Source organism: Mytilus californianus, unplaced genomic scaffold (assembly GCF_021869535.1).
Source record: "Mytilus californianus isolate M0D057914Y unplaced genomic scaffold, xbMytCali1.0.p SCAF_7, whole genome shotgun sequence".
Lineage (NCBI taxonomy): Eukaryota > Metazoa > Mollusca > Bivalvia > Mytilida > Mytilidae > Mytilus > Mytilus californianus.
Genome location: NW_026262723.1, coordinates 62,048,044 through 62,062,614, shown reverse-complemented (window position 1 = coordinate 62,062,614; position 14,571 = coordinate 62,048,044). Strand labels below are relative to the sequence as shown.

Sequence of the window (14,571 nt, the reverse complement as noted above, 5' to 3'; positions counted from 1 at the left end):
TTGTTCCACTTATTGTAATAACATCTGAACAGTTGAAGGACCATATAATTAAAATGTGAAATCTCCCAAATATGTGGCATGCTATACGTCAATGTAAAAGAAAGACTATATATAATCAGTAGTTATTGCATGGGCACTTATCACGAATCGGATCCCGACCGCGTTTAAGGTATTTATAATGTGGTCTGAAAGATATTTGTTGGATTTTTTACTAGAGCTTGCGGTGAATACTCTTGTTTTCATGAACAGAAACATGCTATAGGAAAGTATAGACTGTATTGTGAAAGGATTTAAGCTTCTATATGAAGATAAAGATAAGGAGATGTGGTATGATTGCCAATGAGACAACTATCGACCAAATTGGAAATGAAGTGGATGTAAGCAACAATTGGCAACCGTACGGCCTTCAACAAGGAGAAAACCCCATACCGTATGGTCGGCTTAAAAAGGCATCGACATGAAAGATGTGAATCAATTCAATTGAGAAAACTAACAGCCTAATTTATAACAAAACAATTTACGAAGAACACATATGACAGACACAAATCAACGACAAACACTGAACTACAGGCGCCTGACTTAGGACGGAAACAAAAAGAATGTGGCGGGGTTTAACGTGTTAAAGAATGCTCAACCACCATCCCTAACCTGGATTAGTGGTGTACCAGCACGACATAAGAACAAACTATAAGAATAATTTACAATTGTCTTAACTCAAAAGATCGGTACGAGGAACAGATAACAAAAACAATTGACACAAAACACCGAAATAGGAGTACTCGCAGTTACTGAAAGATAGTTCAAAGCCAATAACAACTAATGAATAAACCATGTTCTTCCAGACTAAAATATCCATCACTGCACATCCAACGAATTTAGTGTAAAGACGTCATACTATATGTTTGATTATTTGTTTCTCACTAATGATATTTGCAATGCGAGATGAAATACATTCGGAATGAACATGGTCTTAACACGTTTTACATCTTCAACATTTTAAGATATGAGCATATTTCTAAATCACGCATAACCAAGAGGTTCTGTTCTTAATCACTAAATAAAGTATTTAACATACCGTTTATATTGCCTTCAATGTGTACTTTGTCTAAATTTACATTTTGCACGCTTAGAGTCGAAAATAATTGCAACAAACGATAGATAAATATATTGGAAGTCATATTACCAAGACATGTCTGAAAAAAAAATCCGTCTAAGCAATTAAAATAAAATTGGCTTTGAATGTATGAAGGCTTAAAACACTGACTGAGTACAGTTTAAATATCTCGGAACTAACAGATCAATCGTGGTATCGAACTTATAGCAGGAAATCAAAGTGAAACGTAGTTATTGATGTATAGTGCGCATGTCTGGGATGATATTCACAAAGAACAGTTTTTAATCTTTGTTGTATTCATTTCAATATCAATTATTATTTTATATTCATTAAACAATGTTTTTTTTAAATGTTACCATGGAGTTTTCTTTTAGCTTTGACGTAACCTACTCTATTTATTTTGACGGTCTTTTTGACATATGTTATCCACAGTCTTCTAAACATTGTCTTGCCAAAATTATACATAGCATATGAGATTGGGTATGTTATTAAAAACTAGCAAGAACTCTATATTTTCATAATTTAAGGTAAATCCAGAAAAGCTCTTCGGACGCAAAAAAATAAGAAGTGTTGTTTTCTTTTTTTACAGCACTGGACCGATACCACTGCTGGTAGACCGGCAGTCGCCGAATGTATCAACAGCCCAGTAAGCAGTACTTCGGTACTGACATGATTTATAACAAACGTTTCTAAAACTGTTCTTTTAAAAATTTAGAAATTATCAAGAAACTTAAGGCTTCAGCTCCCTCTGGCAAAGTTGATCTTATGATGATTTGGATATTTCGTTAGGTACTTTCTTGTCATCTAGTTCTTCAACTGTTTCGGTTTTTATACATCCTTGACTTTCAAATATTCGGCTTTGAGCGTTCCTAATGAAAGTAAATTCAAGAATAGCGCTTCGGACGCCTGAAAGTTTTAGAAAATGTGATGTCACAATAAGTTCCTTTGCTGTGCGTATTGTGGGTAATTTGATTTTATGTTAGATAACAAATAACAAATGAAACCGACTTAAAAAAAATACTGTTGTAAAGAATGAAGTTTTATTGAACCGACTTTTTTTGCGTTGCGGTTTTGGCACGACTGATTGACTCGACTAGCAATGAAATGTTCTTGCTATTCTGAGAGGCAAAAATCGTATAGCGGTTTAAAACTATTCATATGCCTTCTAGGAGTTTGGTCTACATTGCAGGATTCTGTAGTCCATTATCTTTTTTGTTTATGCCCCCGCCGTGGGTGACGGGCATTAAGTGTTACCCTTAACCGTCCGTCTTTCCGTCCGACCCATTTCCGTTTCTGCACTCTTATTTAAGTTTGCCGCATGCAAATTTAATGAAACTCATACACAATGCTAATAACCACGACAAACAGTCAGAGTTCGGACAGGGAGTCATTGCCCTTTTTAACTTGGAAAATTGCAAAGCTTGATCGGGGGCATTCGTGTCCTCAGACACATTCTTCTTTTATTTTCTATCTATTTTTAGTTTGCTTGCATGATTGTGTTTTTTATGTTTGTATGTACTTGGTTAAAAGTTCTGTAGAGCGTATGTTTTGTAGTTGATACATGTGAAACAGCTTATATCAGAATGTTATGTTCTCTGTTGTATATTACACTTTATTATTCGGGACTTTTTATGGGTACTATATGGGATTTCCTCATTGCTGAAGACAGTTCGTTAACTGGTGGCTGTTTACATCCTTTTCCTTTGGCCAGTCTGCCAAAAGTTAAGCACCACCTAAATATAACTGGCAATAATTTTTTAACTATTGTGAAAAAAATATTTATGTTTGGTGTTATGAATTGCCTATAACATACACTACGAAATTTCATTACGACCAACAAAAATAAACTCCGATAAACACGCCAAGCATTTTTTTTTATTAAAGGTCATCTGCACTTTTTCGAATACACTGTTTCGATGCCTTTAAATCATCTTCCTACTGTCCCGCGTACAGGTGAAATTTGACCTTCACCAAGTCACTGTGAAATATGGCAAGGGGTAAGTTATATGTGACTGAATCTTGACAAGTAATTGACATGTCAAATGCCGGTAGAAGCACTAGTTGCATAGGTAACCATTTCAATGTTAAACACATCGTCATTGTCAGATTTTTACAACGTCATGTTGACACAGGAACTGTACATGATAGACCAAGGTCCGGAAGACCCCGTTTAACTACCGATCGTGATGACAAACTCCTTATTGGTTGTGCTAAAGCCAACCAATTTACTCCTGCCCCAAAACTTAGACACCACTGGCGTCAAGGTGGTCATGTTAGTGTTCGAACATTGGTCCGTCGACTTCATAGAGGCTACATAAGACCACGTCGTGTTGTCAAGAGACCTGCCCTAACAGCCAGGCACTGTATAATCAGGTTTCAAAGGGCTAATGACCATCGACGCTGGAACATGAGAAGCTGGCAAAATGTTCATTGGTCAAATTATAGTCAGTTTCTGTTACGACTAATAGACAGCAGAACACGAGTTTGTCGTGGAAATAAAACTGCTAATGACCAAAAACAACATTTGCCTAACGACTGCATACGTTGCTAATGGTGTTACAGAATGGGGTTTCTTCTCATAATGTTGTTAGATGGGTATGCATATTCTGCAGGGTAACATGAACGGACAGACATACAGGGATTTGGTGCTTAGAAACATTGTAGTCCCTCATTTTGATAATCCTCTACTTGCTTCAAGACCCTTGTGCATGTACGGCAATGATAGACCACACAGGGCAAGGATTGTAACCGAGTCCAAAGAGTACAAAGAGCAAGAAGCCATTGACACTATCTTTAAGCCTCCCATGTCTCCATACATGAACCCTATTGAACATGTCTGGGATGTCATTGGCAGAAATCTCAATTGCAGAGATCCACCTTTGCAAAATCTTAGCGATTTAAGAAGCGCAATTGTTGCTGAATGGAATAAATTTGCTCAACTAAAGTTCAGAAGGCTTGTACAGAGTATGAGACTCCGTGTTATGGAACTGTACCGGAAGAGAGGGTGTTACACATCCTATTGACTCAAATATTGACATTAAATTTGCCAAACATACCAAAGATTTTTGGTGGAGACTTTTAATGATATTGGGTGATTAATTGTTGTAAAAAAATAAAATCACAGTGAAACTTAAATTCATTTTCACAATTTCTAAGAACGCAAATTTCAAATGCATAGAACCTGCATACGTGAACAAACTTAAGTCTACGGTTTGTTTATGGTATATGTTAGCAAAATTGCTACATGAATATTTTCTCTTTTTCGAGGATTAACTGATTTTTTTAAATGAAAAAAATTTCGATGCAATAAAAATAGGTGGTGCTTAACTTTTGGCGGACTGTATATATCTCATGTGCAAAAACGACAAATAATGATAGGATTGCAATTCAGACATTGATGTATCTCTACCCATATTTCATAAACATTAAACGAGATACCTGATGAGAGTATTAATACGAAATTCAGTCTTTTACCGTTGCAGGTAATATATATGTATATATATATATATATATACATAGAACTGCTTCTTTCTAACCAGTGTGTGCATGTTACGTTTTTGTGGTATTTTTTATTAATGAAAAATTCAATTCCGTGTCTCCAGAAATATAAATTCTTAATTGAAAAAAAATCTAACATTTAACGAAATTCAATGATTAACAGTACAAAATAACAACAACAAAAATCTAACAAGTGATAAAAAGTTCATGTCGTTGACTGACTAGACATATATATATTTACACATAGCCCTGTATTGTATCAAAATTTACCCTGCAATCGTCAGTTCACATAGGCAACCATACAAATATCATTTTTTTTATAATAAGCGTATTTAGCCTGGTGTATGACGTCACCTCTCAAATTGACCATGACGTGCTTACAAGAAAAATACATGTTTCCTGTACATATTATTCTAGTGGCGATGAATTCTCAGCCTTTTTTTCCAAGACGAAACAATTATCTGTTATTGCCTTAAATAGTGATTAAGTGCTCGTCAAAAATATCATCGATCTGAATAAAAATTGTCGCTATTTCATCAATAAACTGTAAAACACATTCTTCACAAAAAATTACGTTTTTAAAATGTAATAAAAGGTTTATATCAGTCTCATTAAGTAGTTATCGTATGCCAATAGCACGTGTCTAAATAACATTATGAAAATATTGCTGTTTTTTAACTGTTAAAAAGGAATTATTATATATATAATAAACAATATTTATGATGTGGTCTAACAAATACCCCCCATCTGAATAGAAGAAGATGTGGACAAACTTCTATGGGACAAAAGACAAACGGCACAAAAGGACAAAAGATATCTAGAAATTCACACGGTTGTTTTTTAAATCGAAAGTCCGTAAATATCAATGGTAGCGTTATTTATAAAGTTTAATAAGGTTTGTTAAAGTCGTTGAAAAGAAAATACAACCTTCTTCTGACGTGAAAGAACATTAAGTTTTAATCACATCTAATAAACATTAAAATAATCGCAAAAATAGTTTTAAGCTACAATTGTGACCTACCATATTTGAAAAAAAAATAATTTAGAAACTGCTAGTTGTATAATAAAGACTTTTCTTTTTTTCATCTTTGTTTTTTTTTTCATTATTTGCTTCTATATTTTGCTTATTAACCGAACAGTTCTTACACCAACCTGACACCTACCATATGAATTATGAATTATAACAATTTGATATTTTCATCTACGTATTTTATGCAATACACTAATTTTCAAGGTGTTTGACTACCGGAAAAATAGATTTAAATGTGAAGACATATAGCTATTTTAATGTACCTTTTGACAAGCATCCTTGTGTATAGATATAAAAAAGATGTAAAAGTTAACCAGCAATCATTTGGTCTATAAGAGGAAACGCTTTGCCGTCAAAACGATTGATATTTTATTCTAAACTCTGATACTTGAGCCACATTCTATTTCATTGAGTTAATAGCTTATAAATAACTGCTGTATGAATTGTTTTCTCTGCTTTTGGGGTATGAAAATCCGAGGTCAATATCTTGCGGTGTCCTGGCCCTGGAAATACGACCACTATTTAGGGACAGTTTATTAAAACTTTTCTTGTCTTCTTCGCTGATCAAATAATCAAGGTCTCCTTTGCTTACCCCTTCTCCTTCAGATTGCTGACTTTTATTTCCGTCTTTTTCATTTGTCTGAAAACCAAAATTGTTCAGTTTACTTATATTCTACTTTTAATACAAAAAAGTACCAAAAAAAAAATCATAAACATTTACTTTTAACTATCGCATGGCTCTTGATCTTGTTCATAATGCTAGCAATAGTATTAGTTTTGTTTTCTGGTTGAAAATATCATCAGAATCTCAATGTTTAAAGTAAGGACTTTTGAATGACAACAACCAGATGTGAATTTTACGTATTGTAAAATATCTGGTTTGTCATATAATCGTTGCTCTGTCAGTATTGTTAATACTAAAAGCAACTGCACAAGAGAATATGTTGTAATTAATTATTTCGAGAATAAAATGGAATATTTAGAAGTTATCTTATCAGAAGTAGGTAAAATAGACCAGTCGATAACCTTGCAAGACGGTATCCTTGGGCACGTAAATATTGCATCAAATATGACTGTAAGTTCCGGAGGTATAATCAGCTCAAAAGTCAATGCTTCGGAACTGCCATGATTTAAAACATACTTATTTAAAATTCCCCAAAAATATTCAGAAATAAAGGTTCCAGCTCTCTCAGGCAAAGGTAACCTTACATGTAGATATTTGGCTATTATGTATAGGTTCTTTTTTGTCATGTAGCTCCAAACGTTTCTAAGTATGTATACATCCCAGGCTTCCAAATGTTTAGGTTTGATCTTTTCTGATGAAGGTAAATCTAGAACAGCGCTTCGGACGCACGAAATTAATCAAGTGTTTATTTCATTTAATTGTCACATACATGTTACTACTCTGGAAATACCAACAAACCAAAAGAACAAAAACAGTTTATCTTAATAAATAAAAACAAACCTGAATCCTATATAGTGTGGTAGTCTCCCCCCCCCCCCCCCCCCATTTTAATATTTGAAAGGGAGATTCCTTTTATTAATCCCAACAATAGAAAGTCAATCCAGGCTTACTAGAATTAGTGGAAGATATGTTAGAATTTGCTTGAAATAGGAGGGTTAAGGTCCTAAGACTGGAACAACGCATCTAAAAATTGAAAGGAAGCTTACCTCCGTCAATCTTAATACATGTATTGTGTTAAAATTTCACGAGATTTGGTTAAAGCAAAGTCAAATTATCACTCGGAATGTTGACGGACCTACAGACAATTGGACAGACCGACGGAGAGAATACGGTATACCATGAATCATCCCGTATAAAAATTGTGCTGATAAAAAATTGAATTGCTTTGACACATGTCCTTCTGCCATTTAGACATAAAGAGAGCTCATTTGAATATTAATCATGGCGCAAGCCGCTCCAGACAAAAACAAAATATAGAATGATATTATATGTACGCTTAAATTTCAAAAGAGGTTTTACAGTAGCTGGTGATATGAAAAATGGAGGTCCTTTCCGGAAAAACAAAATGGAGTAAAAAACAAGCCATAATATGTAAAAATGTATCTGTGAGAAAAAACTCCTTTCTATATGGTAACTTGAGCGGAAAACATTCAACTTTTGGCTGATAAAAATATTCGTGAACGTTCGTCAAATCGATAAGCATAAAAATGCACATTTAAAATGTCAAAAACTATTTTTATTGTCATTATTCATGAAAAATATTAATGTTAAACAACTTTATTGGAAAGTTTTCCATCCCGATATAGATGAATTCCAAGATAACGACCATGATTTTGTCTTAATAGAGAAACAATTTCTAATGTCCAATGGCCTCACTTTCTTCAAACATGTCTCATTTATTTGGAACTTCTTCACAAAAATACAACTTCCCTAGCCGGCCTTCAATTTGCTTAAAGAAAATGCGTGTTTCCTATTGATATTTTATTTCACCGCCAATCATCATTTATAATTATAGTATAGAAAATAGAATATTCAAAATTAAACAATTGCTGTCTTCAAAAAAATTGTGATTTTAATATATTTTGCTATTAAATTCTTACCAATTTGTCATCTCCGACTTCTCCAAAGGTATCTCTCAAAAGCTGAAGTACGTTTGGTGTATCAATCTCAGCATTCTTCTTTGGTATGCCGGTCATGTACTCTGAAAGCGCAAATATAAAATAAGGATCACTTGATCATGTACATAAATAAATAATGTTGTCGAAGTAAGAAAATGATTATGCAATAATTTAATTAATTCTATAGAATAATCAGACATTGTAATGATTTTACAAATTATTCCATTTTTTAGAAAAGAAATTGAATCGATTATCATGAGTAGATAATTATAGAATAACTAATCGAAGAATTCAAATAGAGAAAAATATTCAACGAGTGACCGAACAACACATTAATTCACGAATGCACGTAGCGCATGAGTTAATTATCAGTGTTGTTCGGTCACGAGTTGAATATTATTCGATATTTGAATTCTTTGATTAGTTATTCTTTTTATTACATTGGCAATTGGCTTTTTTTATGAAATTAAAGTAGAAAATGTAAGGAACTATACCTTTTTCTACGCATTCACAATTTGTTTTGATCCGACGTTATCGACGTCTTGACAACACGTATTGTTGTATGACGTCAGAGGAGTGAAATATCCACGTTTATTTCACATGTGAAATTATCGGTTTTTATTTCACTGAGAAATCAATGTAACTCATTGCAACCAATATAATAATAGCATTTCCCTCATTTAAAGCATTTAAAATAAGTTTAAAAACCATAGCTCTGTAATTACTAAGAAATACATTCGACCATCTCCAAAAGGAATCTACTATAGTCCATTTGACCTTTATATATTAGCAGAAAACAATTCTTAAAAATCCATTTTTTTTCAAAATCAATAACTTTGTTTTTGATGTATGTTAATATATGGTATAATAACTCGTTTAAGTTTTGAATGTTTGGAATTTAATCATGAAACTTCTTCATTTGCTATATTTCCTTTTCTTATGCCTCTTTCTTGGAAAACAATAATATAATAATTAAAATAAAACAAGACGATCTTAATTTATTCCTGAAAAAATGGTGTTGCCACTTCGTGAAGCGCTTAAATCAAGTTTTTTTTTATGGTTTTTAGTATTAAATAAAATAGAAAAAAGAAAAAAAATGACAGAAAACGGGCTTTTTATAACAAACTCGTGCAGTGGCTTCTTTTGCAATTTGGTAAGCAAATTAAAAATTTCAAAAGGTCTTTGTATTATCATATTAGATCGGCAAATTGCACCTTCCTTTCTCGACATTATCACGAAACATGCATAAAACTTAAGCTTTTTCTAAAAATACAGTATTTAATAATTTTCTGTTAAACTAGACAGAATGGTATTGCTATTAGATACACTGGGAGTTTGATGGCATGTCAATTTCAGATAAGGAAAGAAAAACATGATTGCAGAATGTATATCCAACCGATATAGTCAAAATGGTTTAAAATCAAAGCTTCATACATACATTAATGACTTACTTTTAGGTACATCGTTTTGTCGTTTGTTACTTCTCAAATGGATGCCTACCAATCCTAACAAATCCGTAAATACCCCTTTAATCAGATCGAGAATTCCAATTGGGCTCTCATTCTGGTAATTTGCACGTACTTCGGTGATACTCTGGTTCAGAATGGCAGCAAACATAGTCAACAAAATAAATATGATAAACAACACATAAACAAAGAAATATACTTGTGCAAAAGATGGAGCCGCAGCAACCATCTTGTCAAGACTGTTTCTACCTATCAACGTATTAGCCAGACTTCCGCTTGCCGTGAGCATATTATGATAATCAAACATCGAAGAGCCGAATAACAAATGACCCAGAATAACAAACCCAAAAAATCCTAATCCGAATACCACAAAAAAGCTAAATAGTTGTGGAGCAGCGTGTCGGACGACTGTTACGAGTTCAGCACATCTTTTATTATATCCCAAGGCTTTAAGAATTCTTAGAGTGGCCGTAAATACTATAATACCAATTATACTATTGAATACATTATCCCAGAAGACAATTTGAACGAAACTTATGAATCCACTTTTATCATTGTAATATCGTTTAAGTGCTCTGCTTGTTTGAATATATTTTACAATCCAGACAGCTATTGCGGCATAACTCAATACAATCGTTATTAGGTCGATGACATTCCATGCAGCTTTAAAGAAATCAAATCCTTGGTCACGAAATTTTCCAATAATTTTGACAGTTGCTATTATAAGAGCTATAATGTAAATAAAGTAAAAAAGAATGGAGAACGCACCCGTTGCATCCGTTAAGAGTGTCGGTCTGAATGATTGTGTAAATGTGTAAGCTAATACATTTCCAGTATCGGTGAACTCTACAGCAAATGTAGAAAAGGCAATCAGCTTTATGTTTGAGTTATATAATGAAAATTCAATCAATAGTGCCCTGGTCCTGCGATCCAGCCATCGGTGTGTTTGTATTTCTTTTAAGATGGTATTAACAGAATCACGGTTGTTTGGAAAATCTTGAACATAACCACCCCCTCCGTACACATCATAACCTCCAGCAAATGGCATTCCATTCAGTTCCAATGATGATCTGTATTTGTATGCATTCTTCGTTAGGAAACTGTTTTCTGCTACCGGACACGTTGAGTTCATTGGCTTCCATGACGCACAGTGATCTCGTTTTTCTTCTCTACTCGACTGAAAATCAGTTGTGCAGAAATGATTTGGTGTTAGTTTCCAATAACCACATTTTTCTACAAGCAAAAATAAATAAGTCAAAAAGTGTTGTTAACAGTCTTGTTTGAAACAGCAATAACTTAAATATTGCTTTTAAAATAGTAGGTATGTGGTTTAAAAGAGTAATGCACACTTATTAGATCCAGTATAAATATATCATTAGTTATAAGACTTGCATGGACCTTGTAGTTTTGGCACCAGATGGTATACCTAACTTTGCTTTGGTCTGAAGATGTGAATATTTTCTTTTATTCTTTGAAAATTACCAAAATTTCACATTCATCCCCGTATTATAGTTACATCCGTTTTATACACTGCAGTCATGAACTCAAGACCATGATTTGGATAGTCACGTCTGTGACTAAAGATTAACTACCCAAGGAATAGATAACCTTAGTTTATTTGGAAAAACCTTTTGGTTTTTTGGGCTTAATGCTCTACAACTTCGTACTTTATTTAGCCTTCTAAACTTTTTGATTCGAGCGTCACTGGCGAGTCTTTTGTAGAAGAAACTCGCGTTTGACAATACAAAATTGTAATCCTGGTATCTATGAAGAGTTTATTTATATGAATTTCTTGGTTGAGTTGTAATCAATTGAGAAAAGTTTTATTAACACCTGAAATAAAACACTAATGTATATTATATGTATTTGTTAAAAAAGTTTTATTTTACAGCAAGGAAACAGATATATCAATCATGGATGGATAGTTAAGCGAATGTCTTACAAGCATGTATCAAAAGAAATCATAGTTTTGTAAAAACGAAAGTGACTGACCAGCAGAACTTAAAATCGCATACAAGGTTCAATTTTACATATTAAGTTCTTGACCAAATCGTTTCAGAGAACACATTCGAAGAAATTATAAACAAAAAATTCCATAATCAGTTGATATTTCAACATCGTTAAAAGTATATTGTCGTACAGGAATAGACTGCCCGGCAGCTATAACATACTTTACATGGACAATGCATAACTCAACAATATTAAATTTAGGCCTTATATCAGATCATTCCCAAACGACGAAGCTGTGTAATTTTTAACGAAAATTACGAACAAAAGAACAGTTGGGCAGATTAACAAACGAACAAGGCGAGTGCAGTATATCAACCACTTCGTGTATGAAGCATACATTTTGTTCCTCATTTATGACATGTTAACCATTTGACCATTATGGGCTTATTGACAATAAATTAAATGAAAACATATCAGTTTTCTAAGGAAGACGTGTTGCCTGTCGTCTCAAAATAATATTAGCTCAGATAGTGAACTGTTTTGGTGTTGAAAACCTAAAAAATCGTAAAATAAGAATTAAAAACTTCCTGAACTTTAACAGATTTTAAAATTTTTATGTGGAATTCTGCCAAGATGTTTGACAGTTGTTGCGGATAAAAAAATCGTCATGTTATCAGAAATTAGCCATTCCTTTGTAAAATCAAATAGTAGAATAATAGGTACACACCTTCATTCTCTGTAGAAGAATCTGTGGAATTTTGGATAAGTTCTTTTTCTTTCCCTTATAAGTAATTGAGGATTAACAAATTGTGGCATTAACGAGGAGGACAACAATAATTCCTATGTGTAGTCACAGCTGAACGCTTTTCGTATATGTAAGAGAATGATAATCCCTTTCTTCATGAATAAGTACGAGCGTTAGCGAGTACTTATCATGAAGTAAGGGATTATCATTCTCTTACAAACTTAGAATATTGTAAAGTGCTCAAGGCTCAAATGATCTATCAATTAGTTTCGTTGTTAGTGCAATGTTTATAATTGATGCATGACTTCCTTTTTCGGCATGTCATTTATGGATTAGTTTTAGTGATGTGAGGACTTTCTTATCATTTGGGAAATATTTAAAAAAAAATGCGTTATAGATATTAGGTGACACAAAAGTAGAAAGAAAAGGTAGGAATTGTATGTTTCCTGATTGTGAGTATGAATGTAAATCATGTAATATTTTAGTGAAGAATTATCCTTTTTTTATTTACAGTTTAAATCAATACATTTGAGTTACAACTAAATTTTATTTCACAGCCAATAATTTGGTCCGGCTTTTTACATCAAATACTGGTTCATTATGTCAGGGAAATGTTCAAAAATAAAGCCCTTAAAGTTTTTAATATGTTCAAAACTAAATTCCTGTTTTTTTAATCGGAATACATGTATTGGAAATAACTATTCTCCCCAGCCGCTGATCAAGTAATCAAAGTTTTGGAAAGCTAAAGATTTAGGTTATTTTTTATCTGAAAGATTTTTTTCCTTTTTATTTGCATTGCTTTGGTATTGTTTAATTTTATAGTAATTTGAAGTTATTAATATTTTCATAATAACATTCACGGTACCAATTTTACTGCACCAGTAAACTTCAACTTATTTTGAGATTTTTGTTTGTTTCACAATTCAACTTTTAGTCAGTTTCAATCACTCTGTGAGAAATCCTTTCAATCTGATAAATGTGCTTCGGGGCAGTTGTAACTCATTTATAGAAACTCTTTGTTTTGAACTGTAAATAGACCCAAATAATAGGATAATCCCTTACTAAGAACATGATTTACATTCATTCTTCACAATTATGAGGCATCCAATCCTACAATTTCATTGGTCGAGAGTACTTTGCTATATTCTAAATTAAGATCATATAAAGATCATTTTGCTAATTACCTTTAGGCATTCTGACTTGACGAAGTCGAACCAAACCAAGACGTATGTTTGAAAGATCATTGATGTAGAATTTATCTTGTAAACTAAGACTGTCTCCATTGTATTCCTGTACTGGGTAAAACGCTGGAACAAATGTTTCGTCCATCCACTGCATTAATGTCTCCATAGAATTGACCTGCCATGAAAGTTTTGTTTTTGATTTGAAAGAAGACTCACCCTTCATTTTATATCATTTTAAAAACATTTTTGGATTTTTTACTTTGCACATATTTGGTGAATGCTGAATAGCATTGCACACAGAAAAAAATGAAGATATGAATTCCAGAGAACAAACATTTAAAACAAAAAAAGAGAATTTAAAATGTATAATCCAACTGATAAAAAGTGAAATATTCAAAAAATTTTAAGAGAAGAATTAGGTTTGTTTACTTATAATTTTCCATATTTATGTAAAAAATTTAATGTATGTCCTGGCCTTTTAGTCATACAACTTTTGTACTCGGGGTACAAAACTTATGCTCGAAACAACAAATCCAGTATTTTGATTGGTTGATTTCTGAGTTTGAAACGATAATTGTACTCGAAAGTTTCATGACGGTAAGCCCTGAAATTCAAGCGGTTCAGCTAAAGATCTCTTTATAAATTTACCTTAGAAAATCCAAATTGAAATTTGCTGGATTCATATATGTAATTGTCAATGTTTGACTTCATGATGTAAGCTCTGTTATCTCTGTTTAAATAACTAATACAATATACAATTATAGCAAAGACTGTGTATAAAATAACTTCCCGAAACACTGATTTTGCCCTCATCTGCAGCTTTCTGAGTTGCCTTTGCTCGTTCAGTTTTTCTTCCGCTGGTGGTTCGGCCTTCGATAAAACTTCATGTCTAAATGCTATTTAAAAACAAATAAGATTAAAGAAAATTCCATTATAAAATTACGACCCAAGTTGATATAAAACTTAAAAATTAAACAATTTGTTGATCACTTATAAATTGT

The 14,571-nt window shown here is 32.8% G+C and overlaps 1 protein-coding gene across 1 annotated transcript; it reads right to left on the bottom strand.

Annotated features, from left to right (window-relative positions):
• Positions 1 to 5,860: 5,860 nt before the first annotated feature.
• LOC127707486 (polycystic kidney disease 2-like 1 protein) lies at positions 5,861 to 13,771 on the bottom strand. The gene is made up of 4 exons (XM_052212060.1): positions 13,571 to 13,771; positions 9,677 to 10,924; positions 8,208 to 8,308; positions 5,861 to 6,282 (listed from the first exon to the last, which is right to left on the bottom strand). Exons 1-4 carry the CDS (start codon positions 13,734 to 13,736, stop codon positions 6,064 to 6,066), a joined length of 1,734 nt encoding a protein of 577 aa, XP_052068020.1. The 5' UTR covers positions 13,737 to 13,771; the 3' UTR covers positions 5,861 to 6,063.
• Positions 13,772 to 14,571: the final 800 nt, after the last annotated feature.

Bases quoted from the DNA above. Each gene is read 5' to 3' on its own strand.
- LOC127707486 (XM_052212060.1), bottom strand. From the start codon at position 13,736: ATGGAGACATTAATGCAGTGGATGGACGAAACATTTGTTCCAGCGTTT. The intron at 10,925-13,570 runs GTAATTAGCAAA...TTTTGCTTGTAG, and splicing joins TCAAGTCAGAATGCCTAAAG to AAAAATGTGGTTATTGGAAA. The intron at 6,283-8,207 runs GTAAGAATTTAA...TTTGGTTTTCAG, and splicing joins AAGTCGGAGATGACAAATTG to ACAAATGAAAAAGACGGAAA.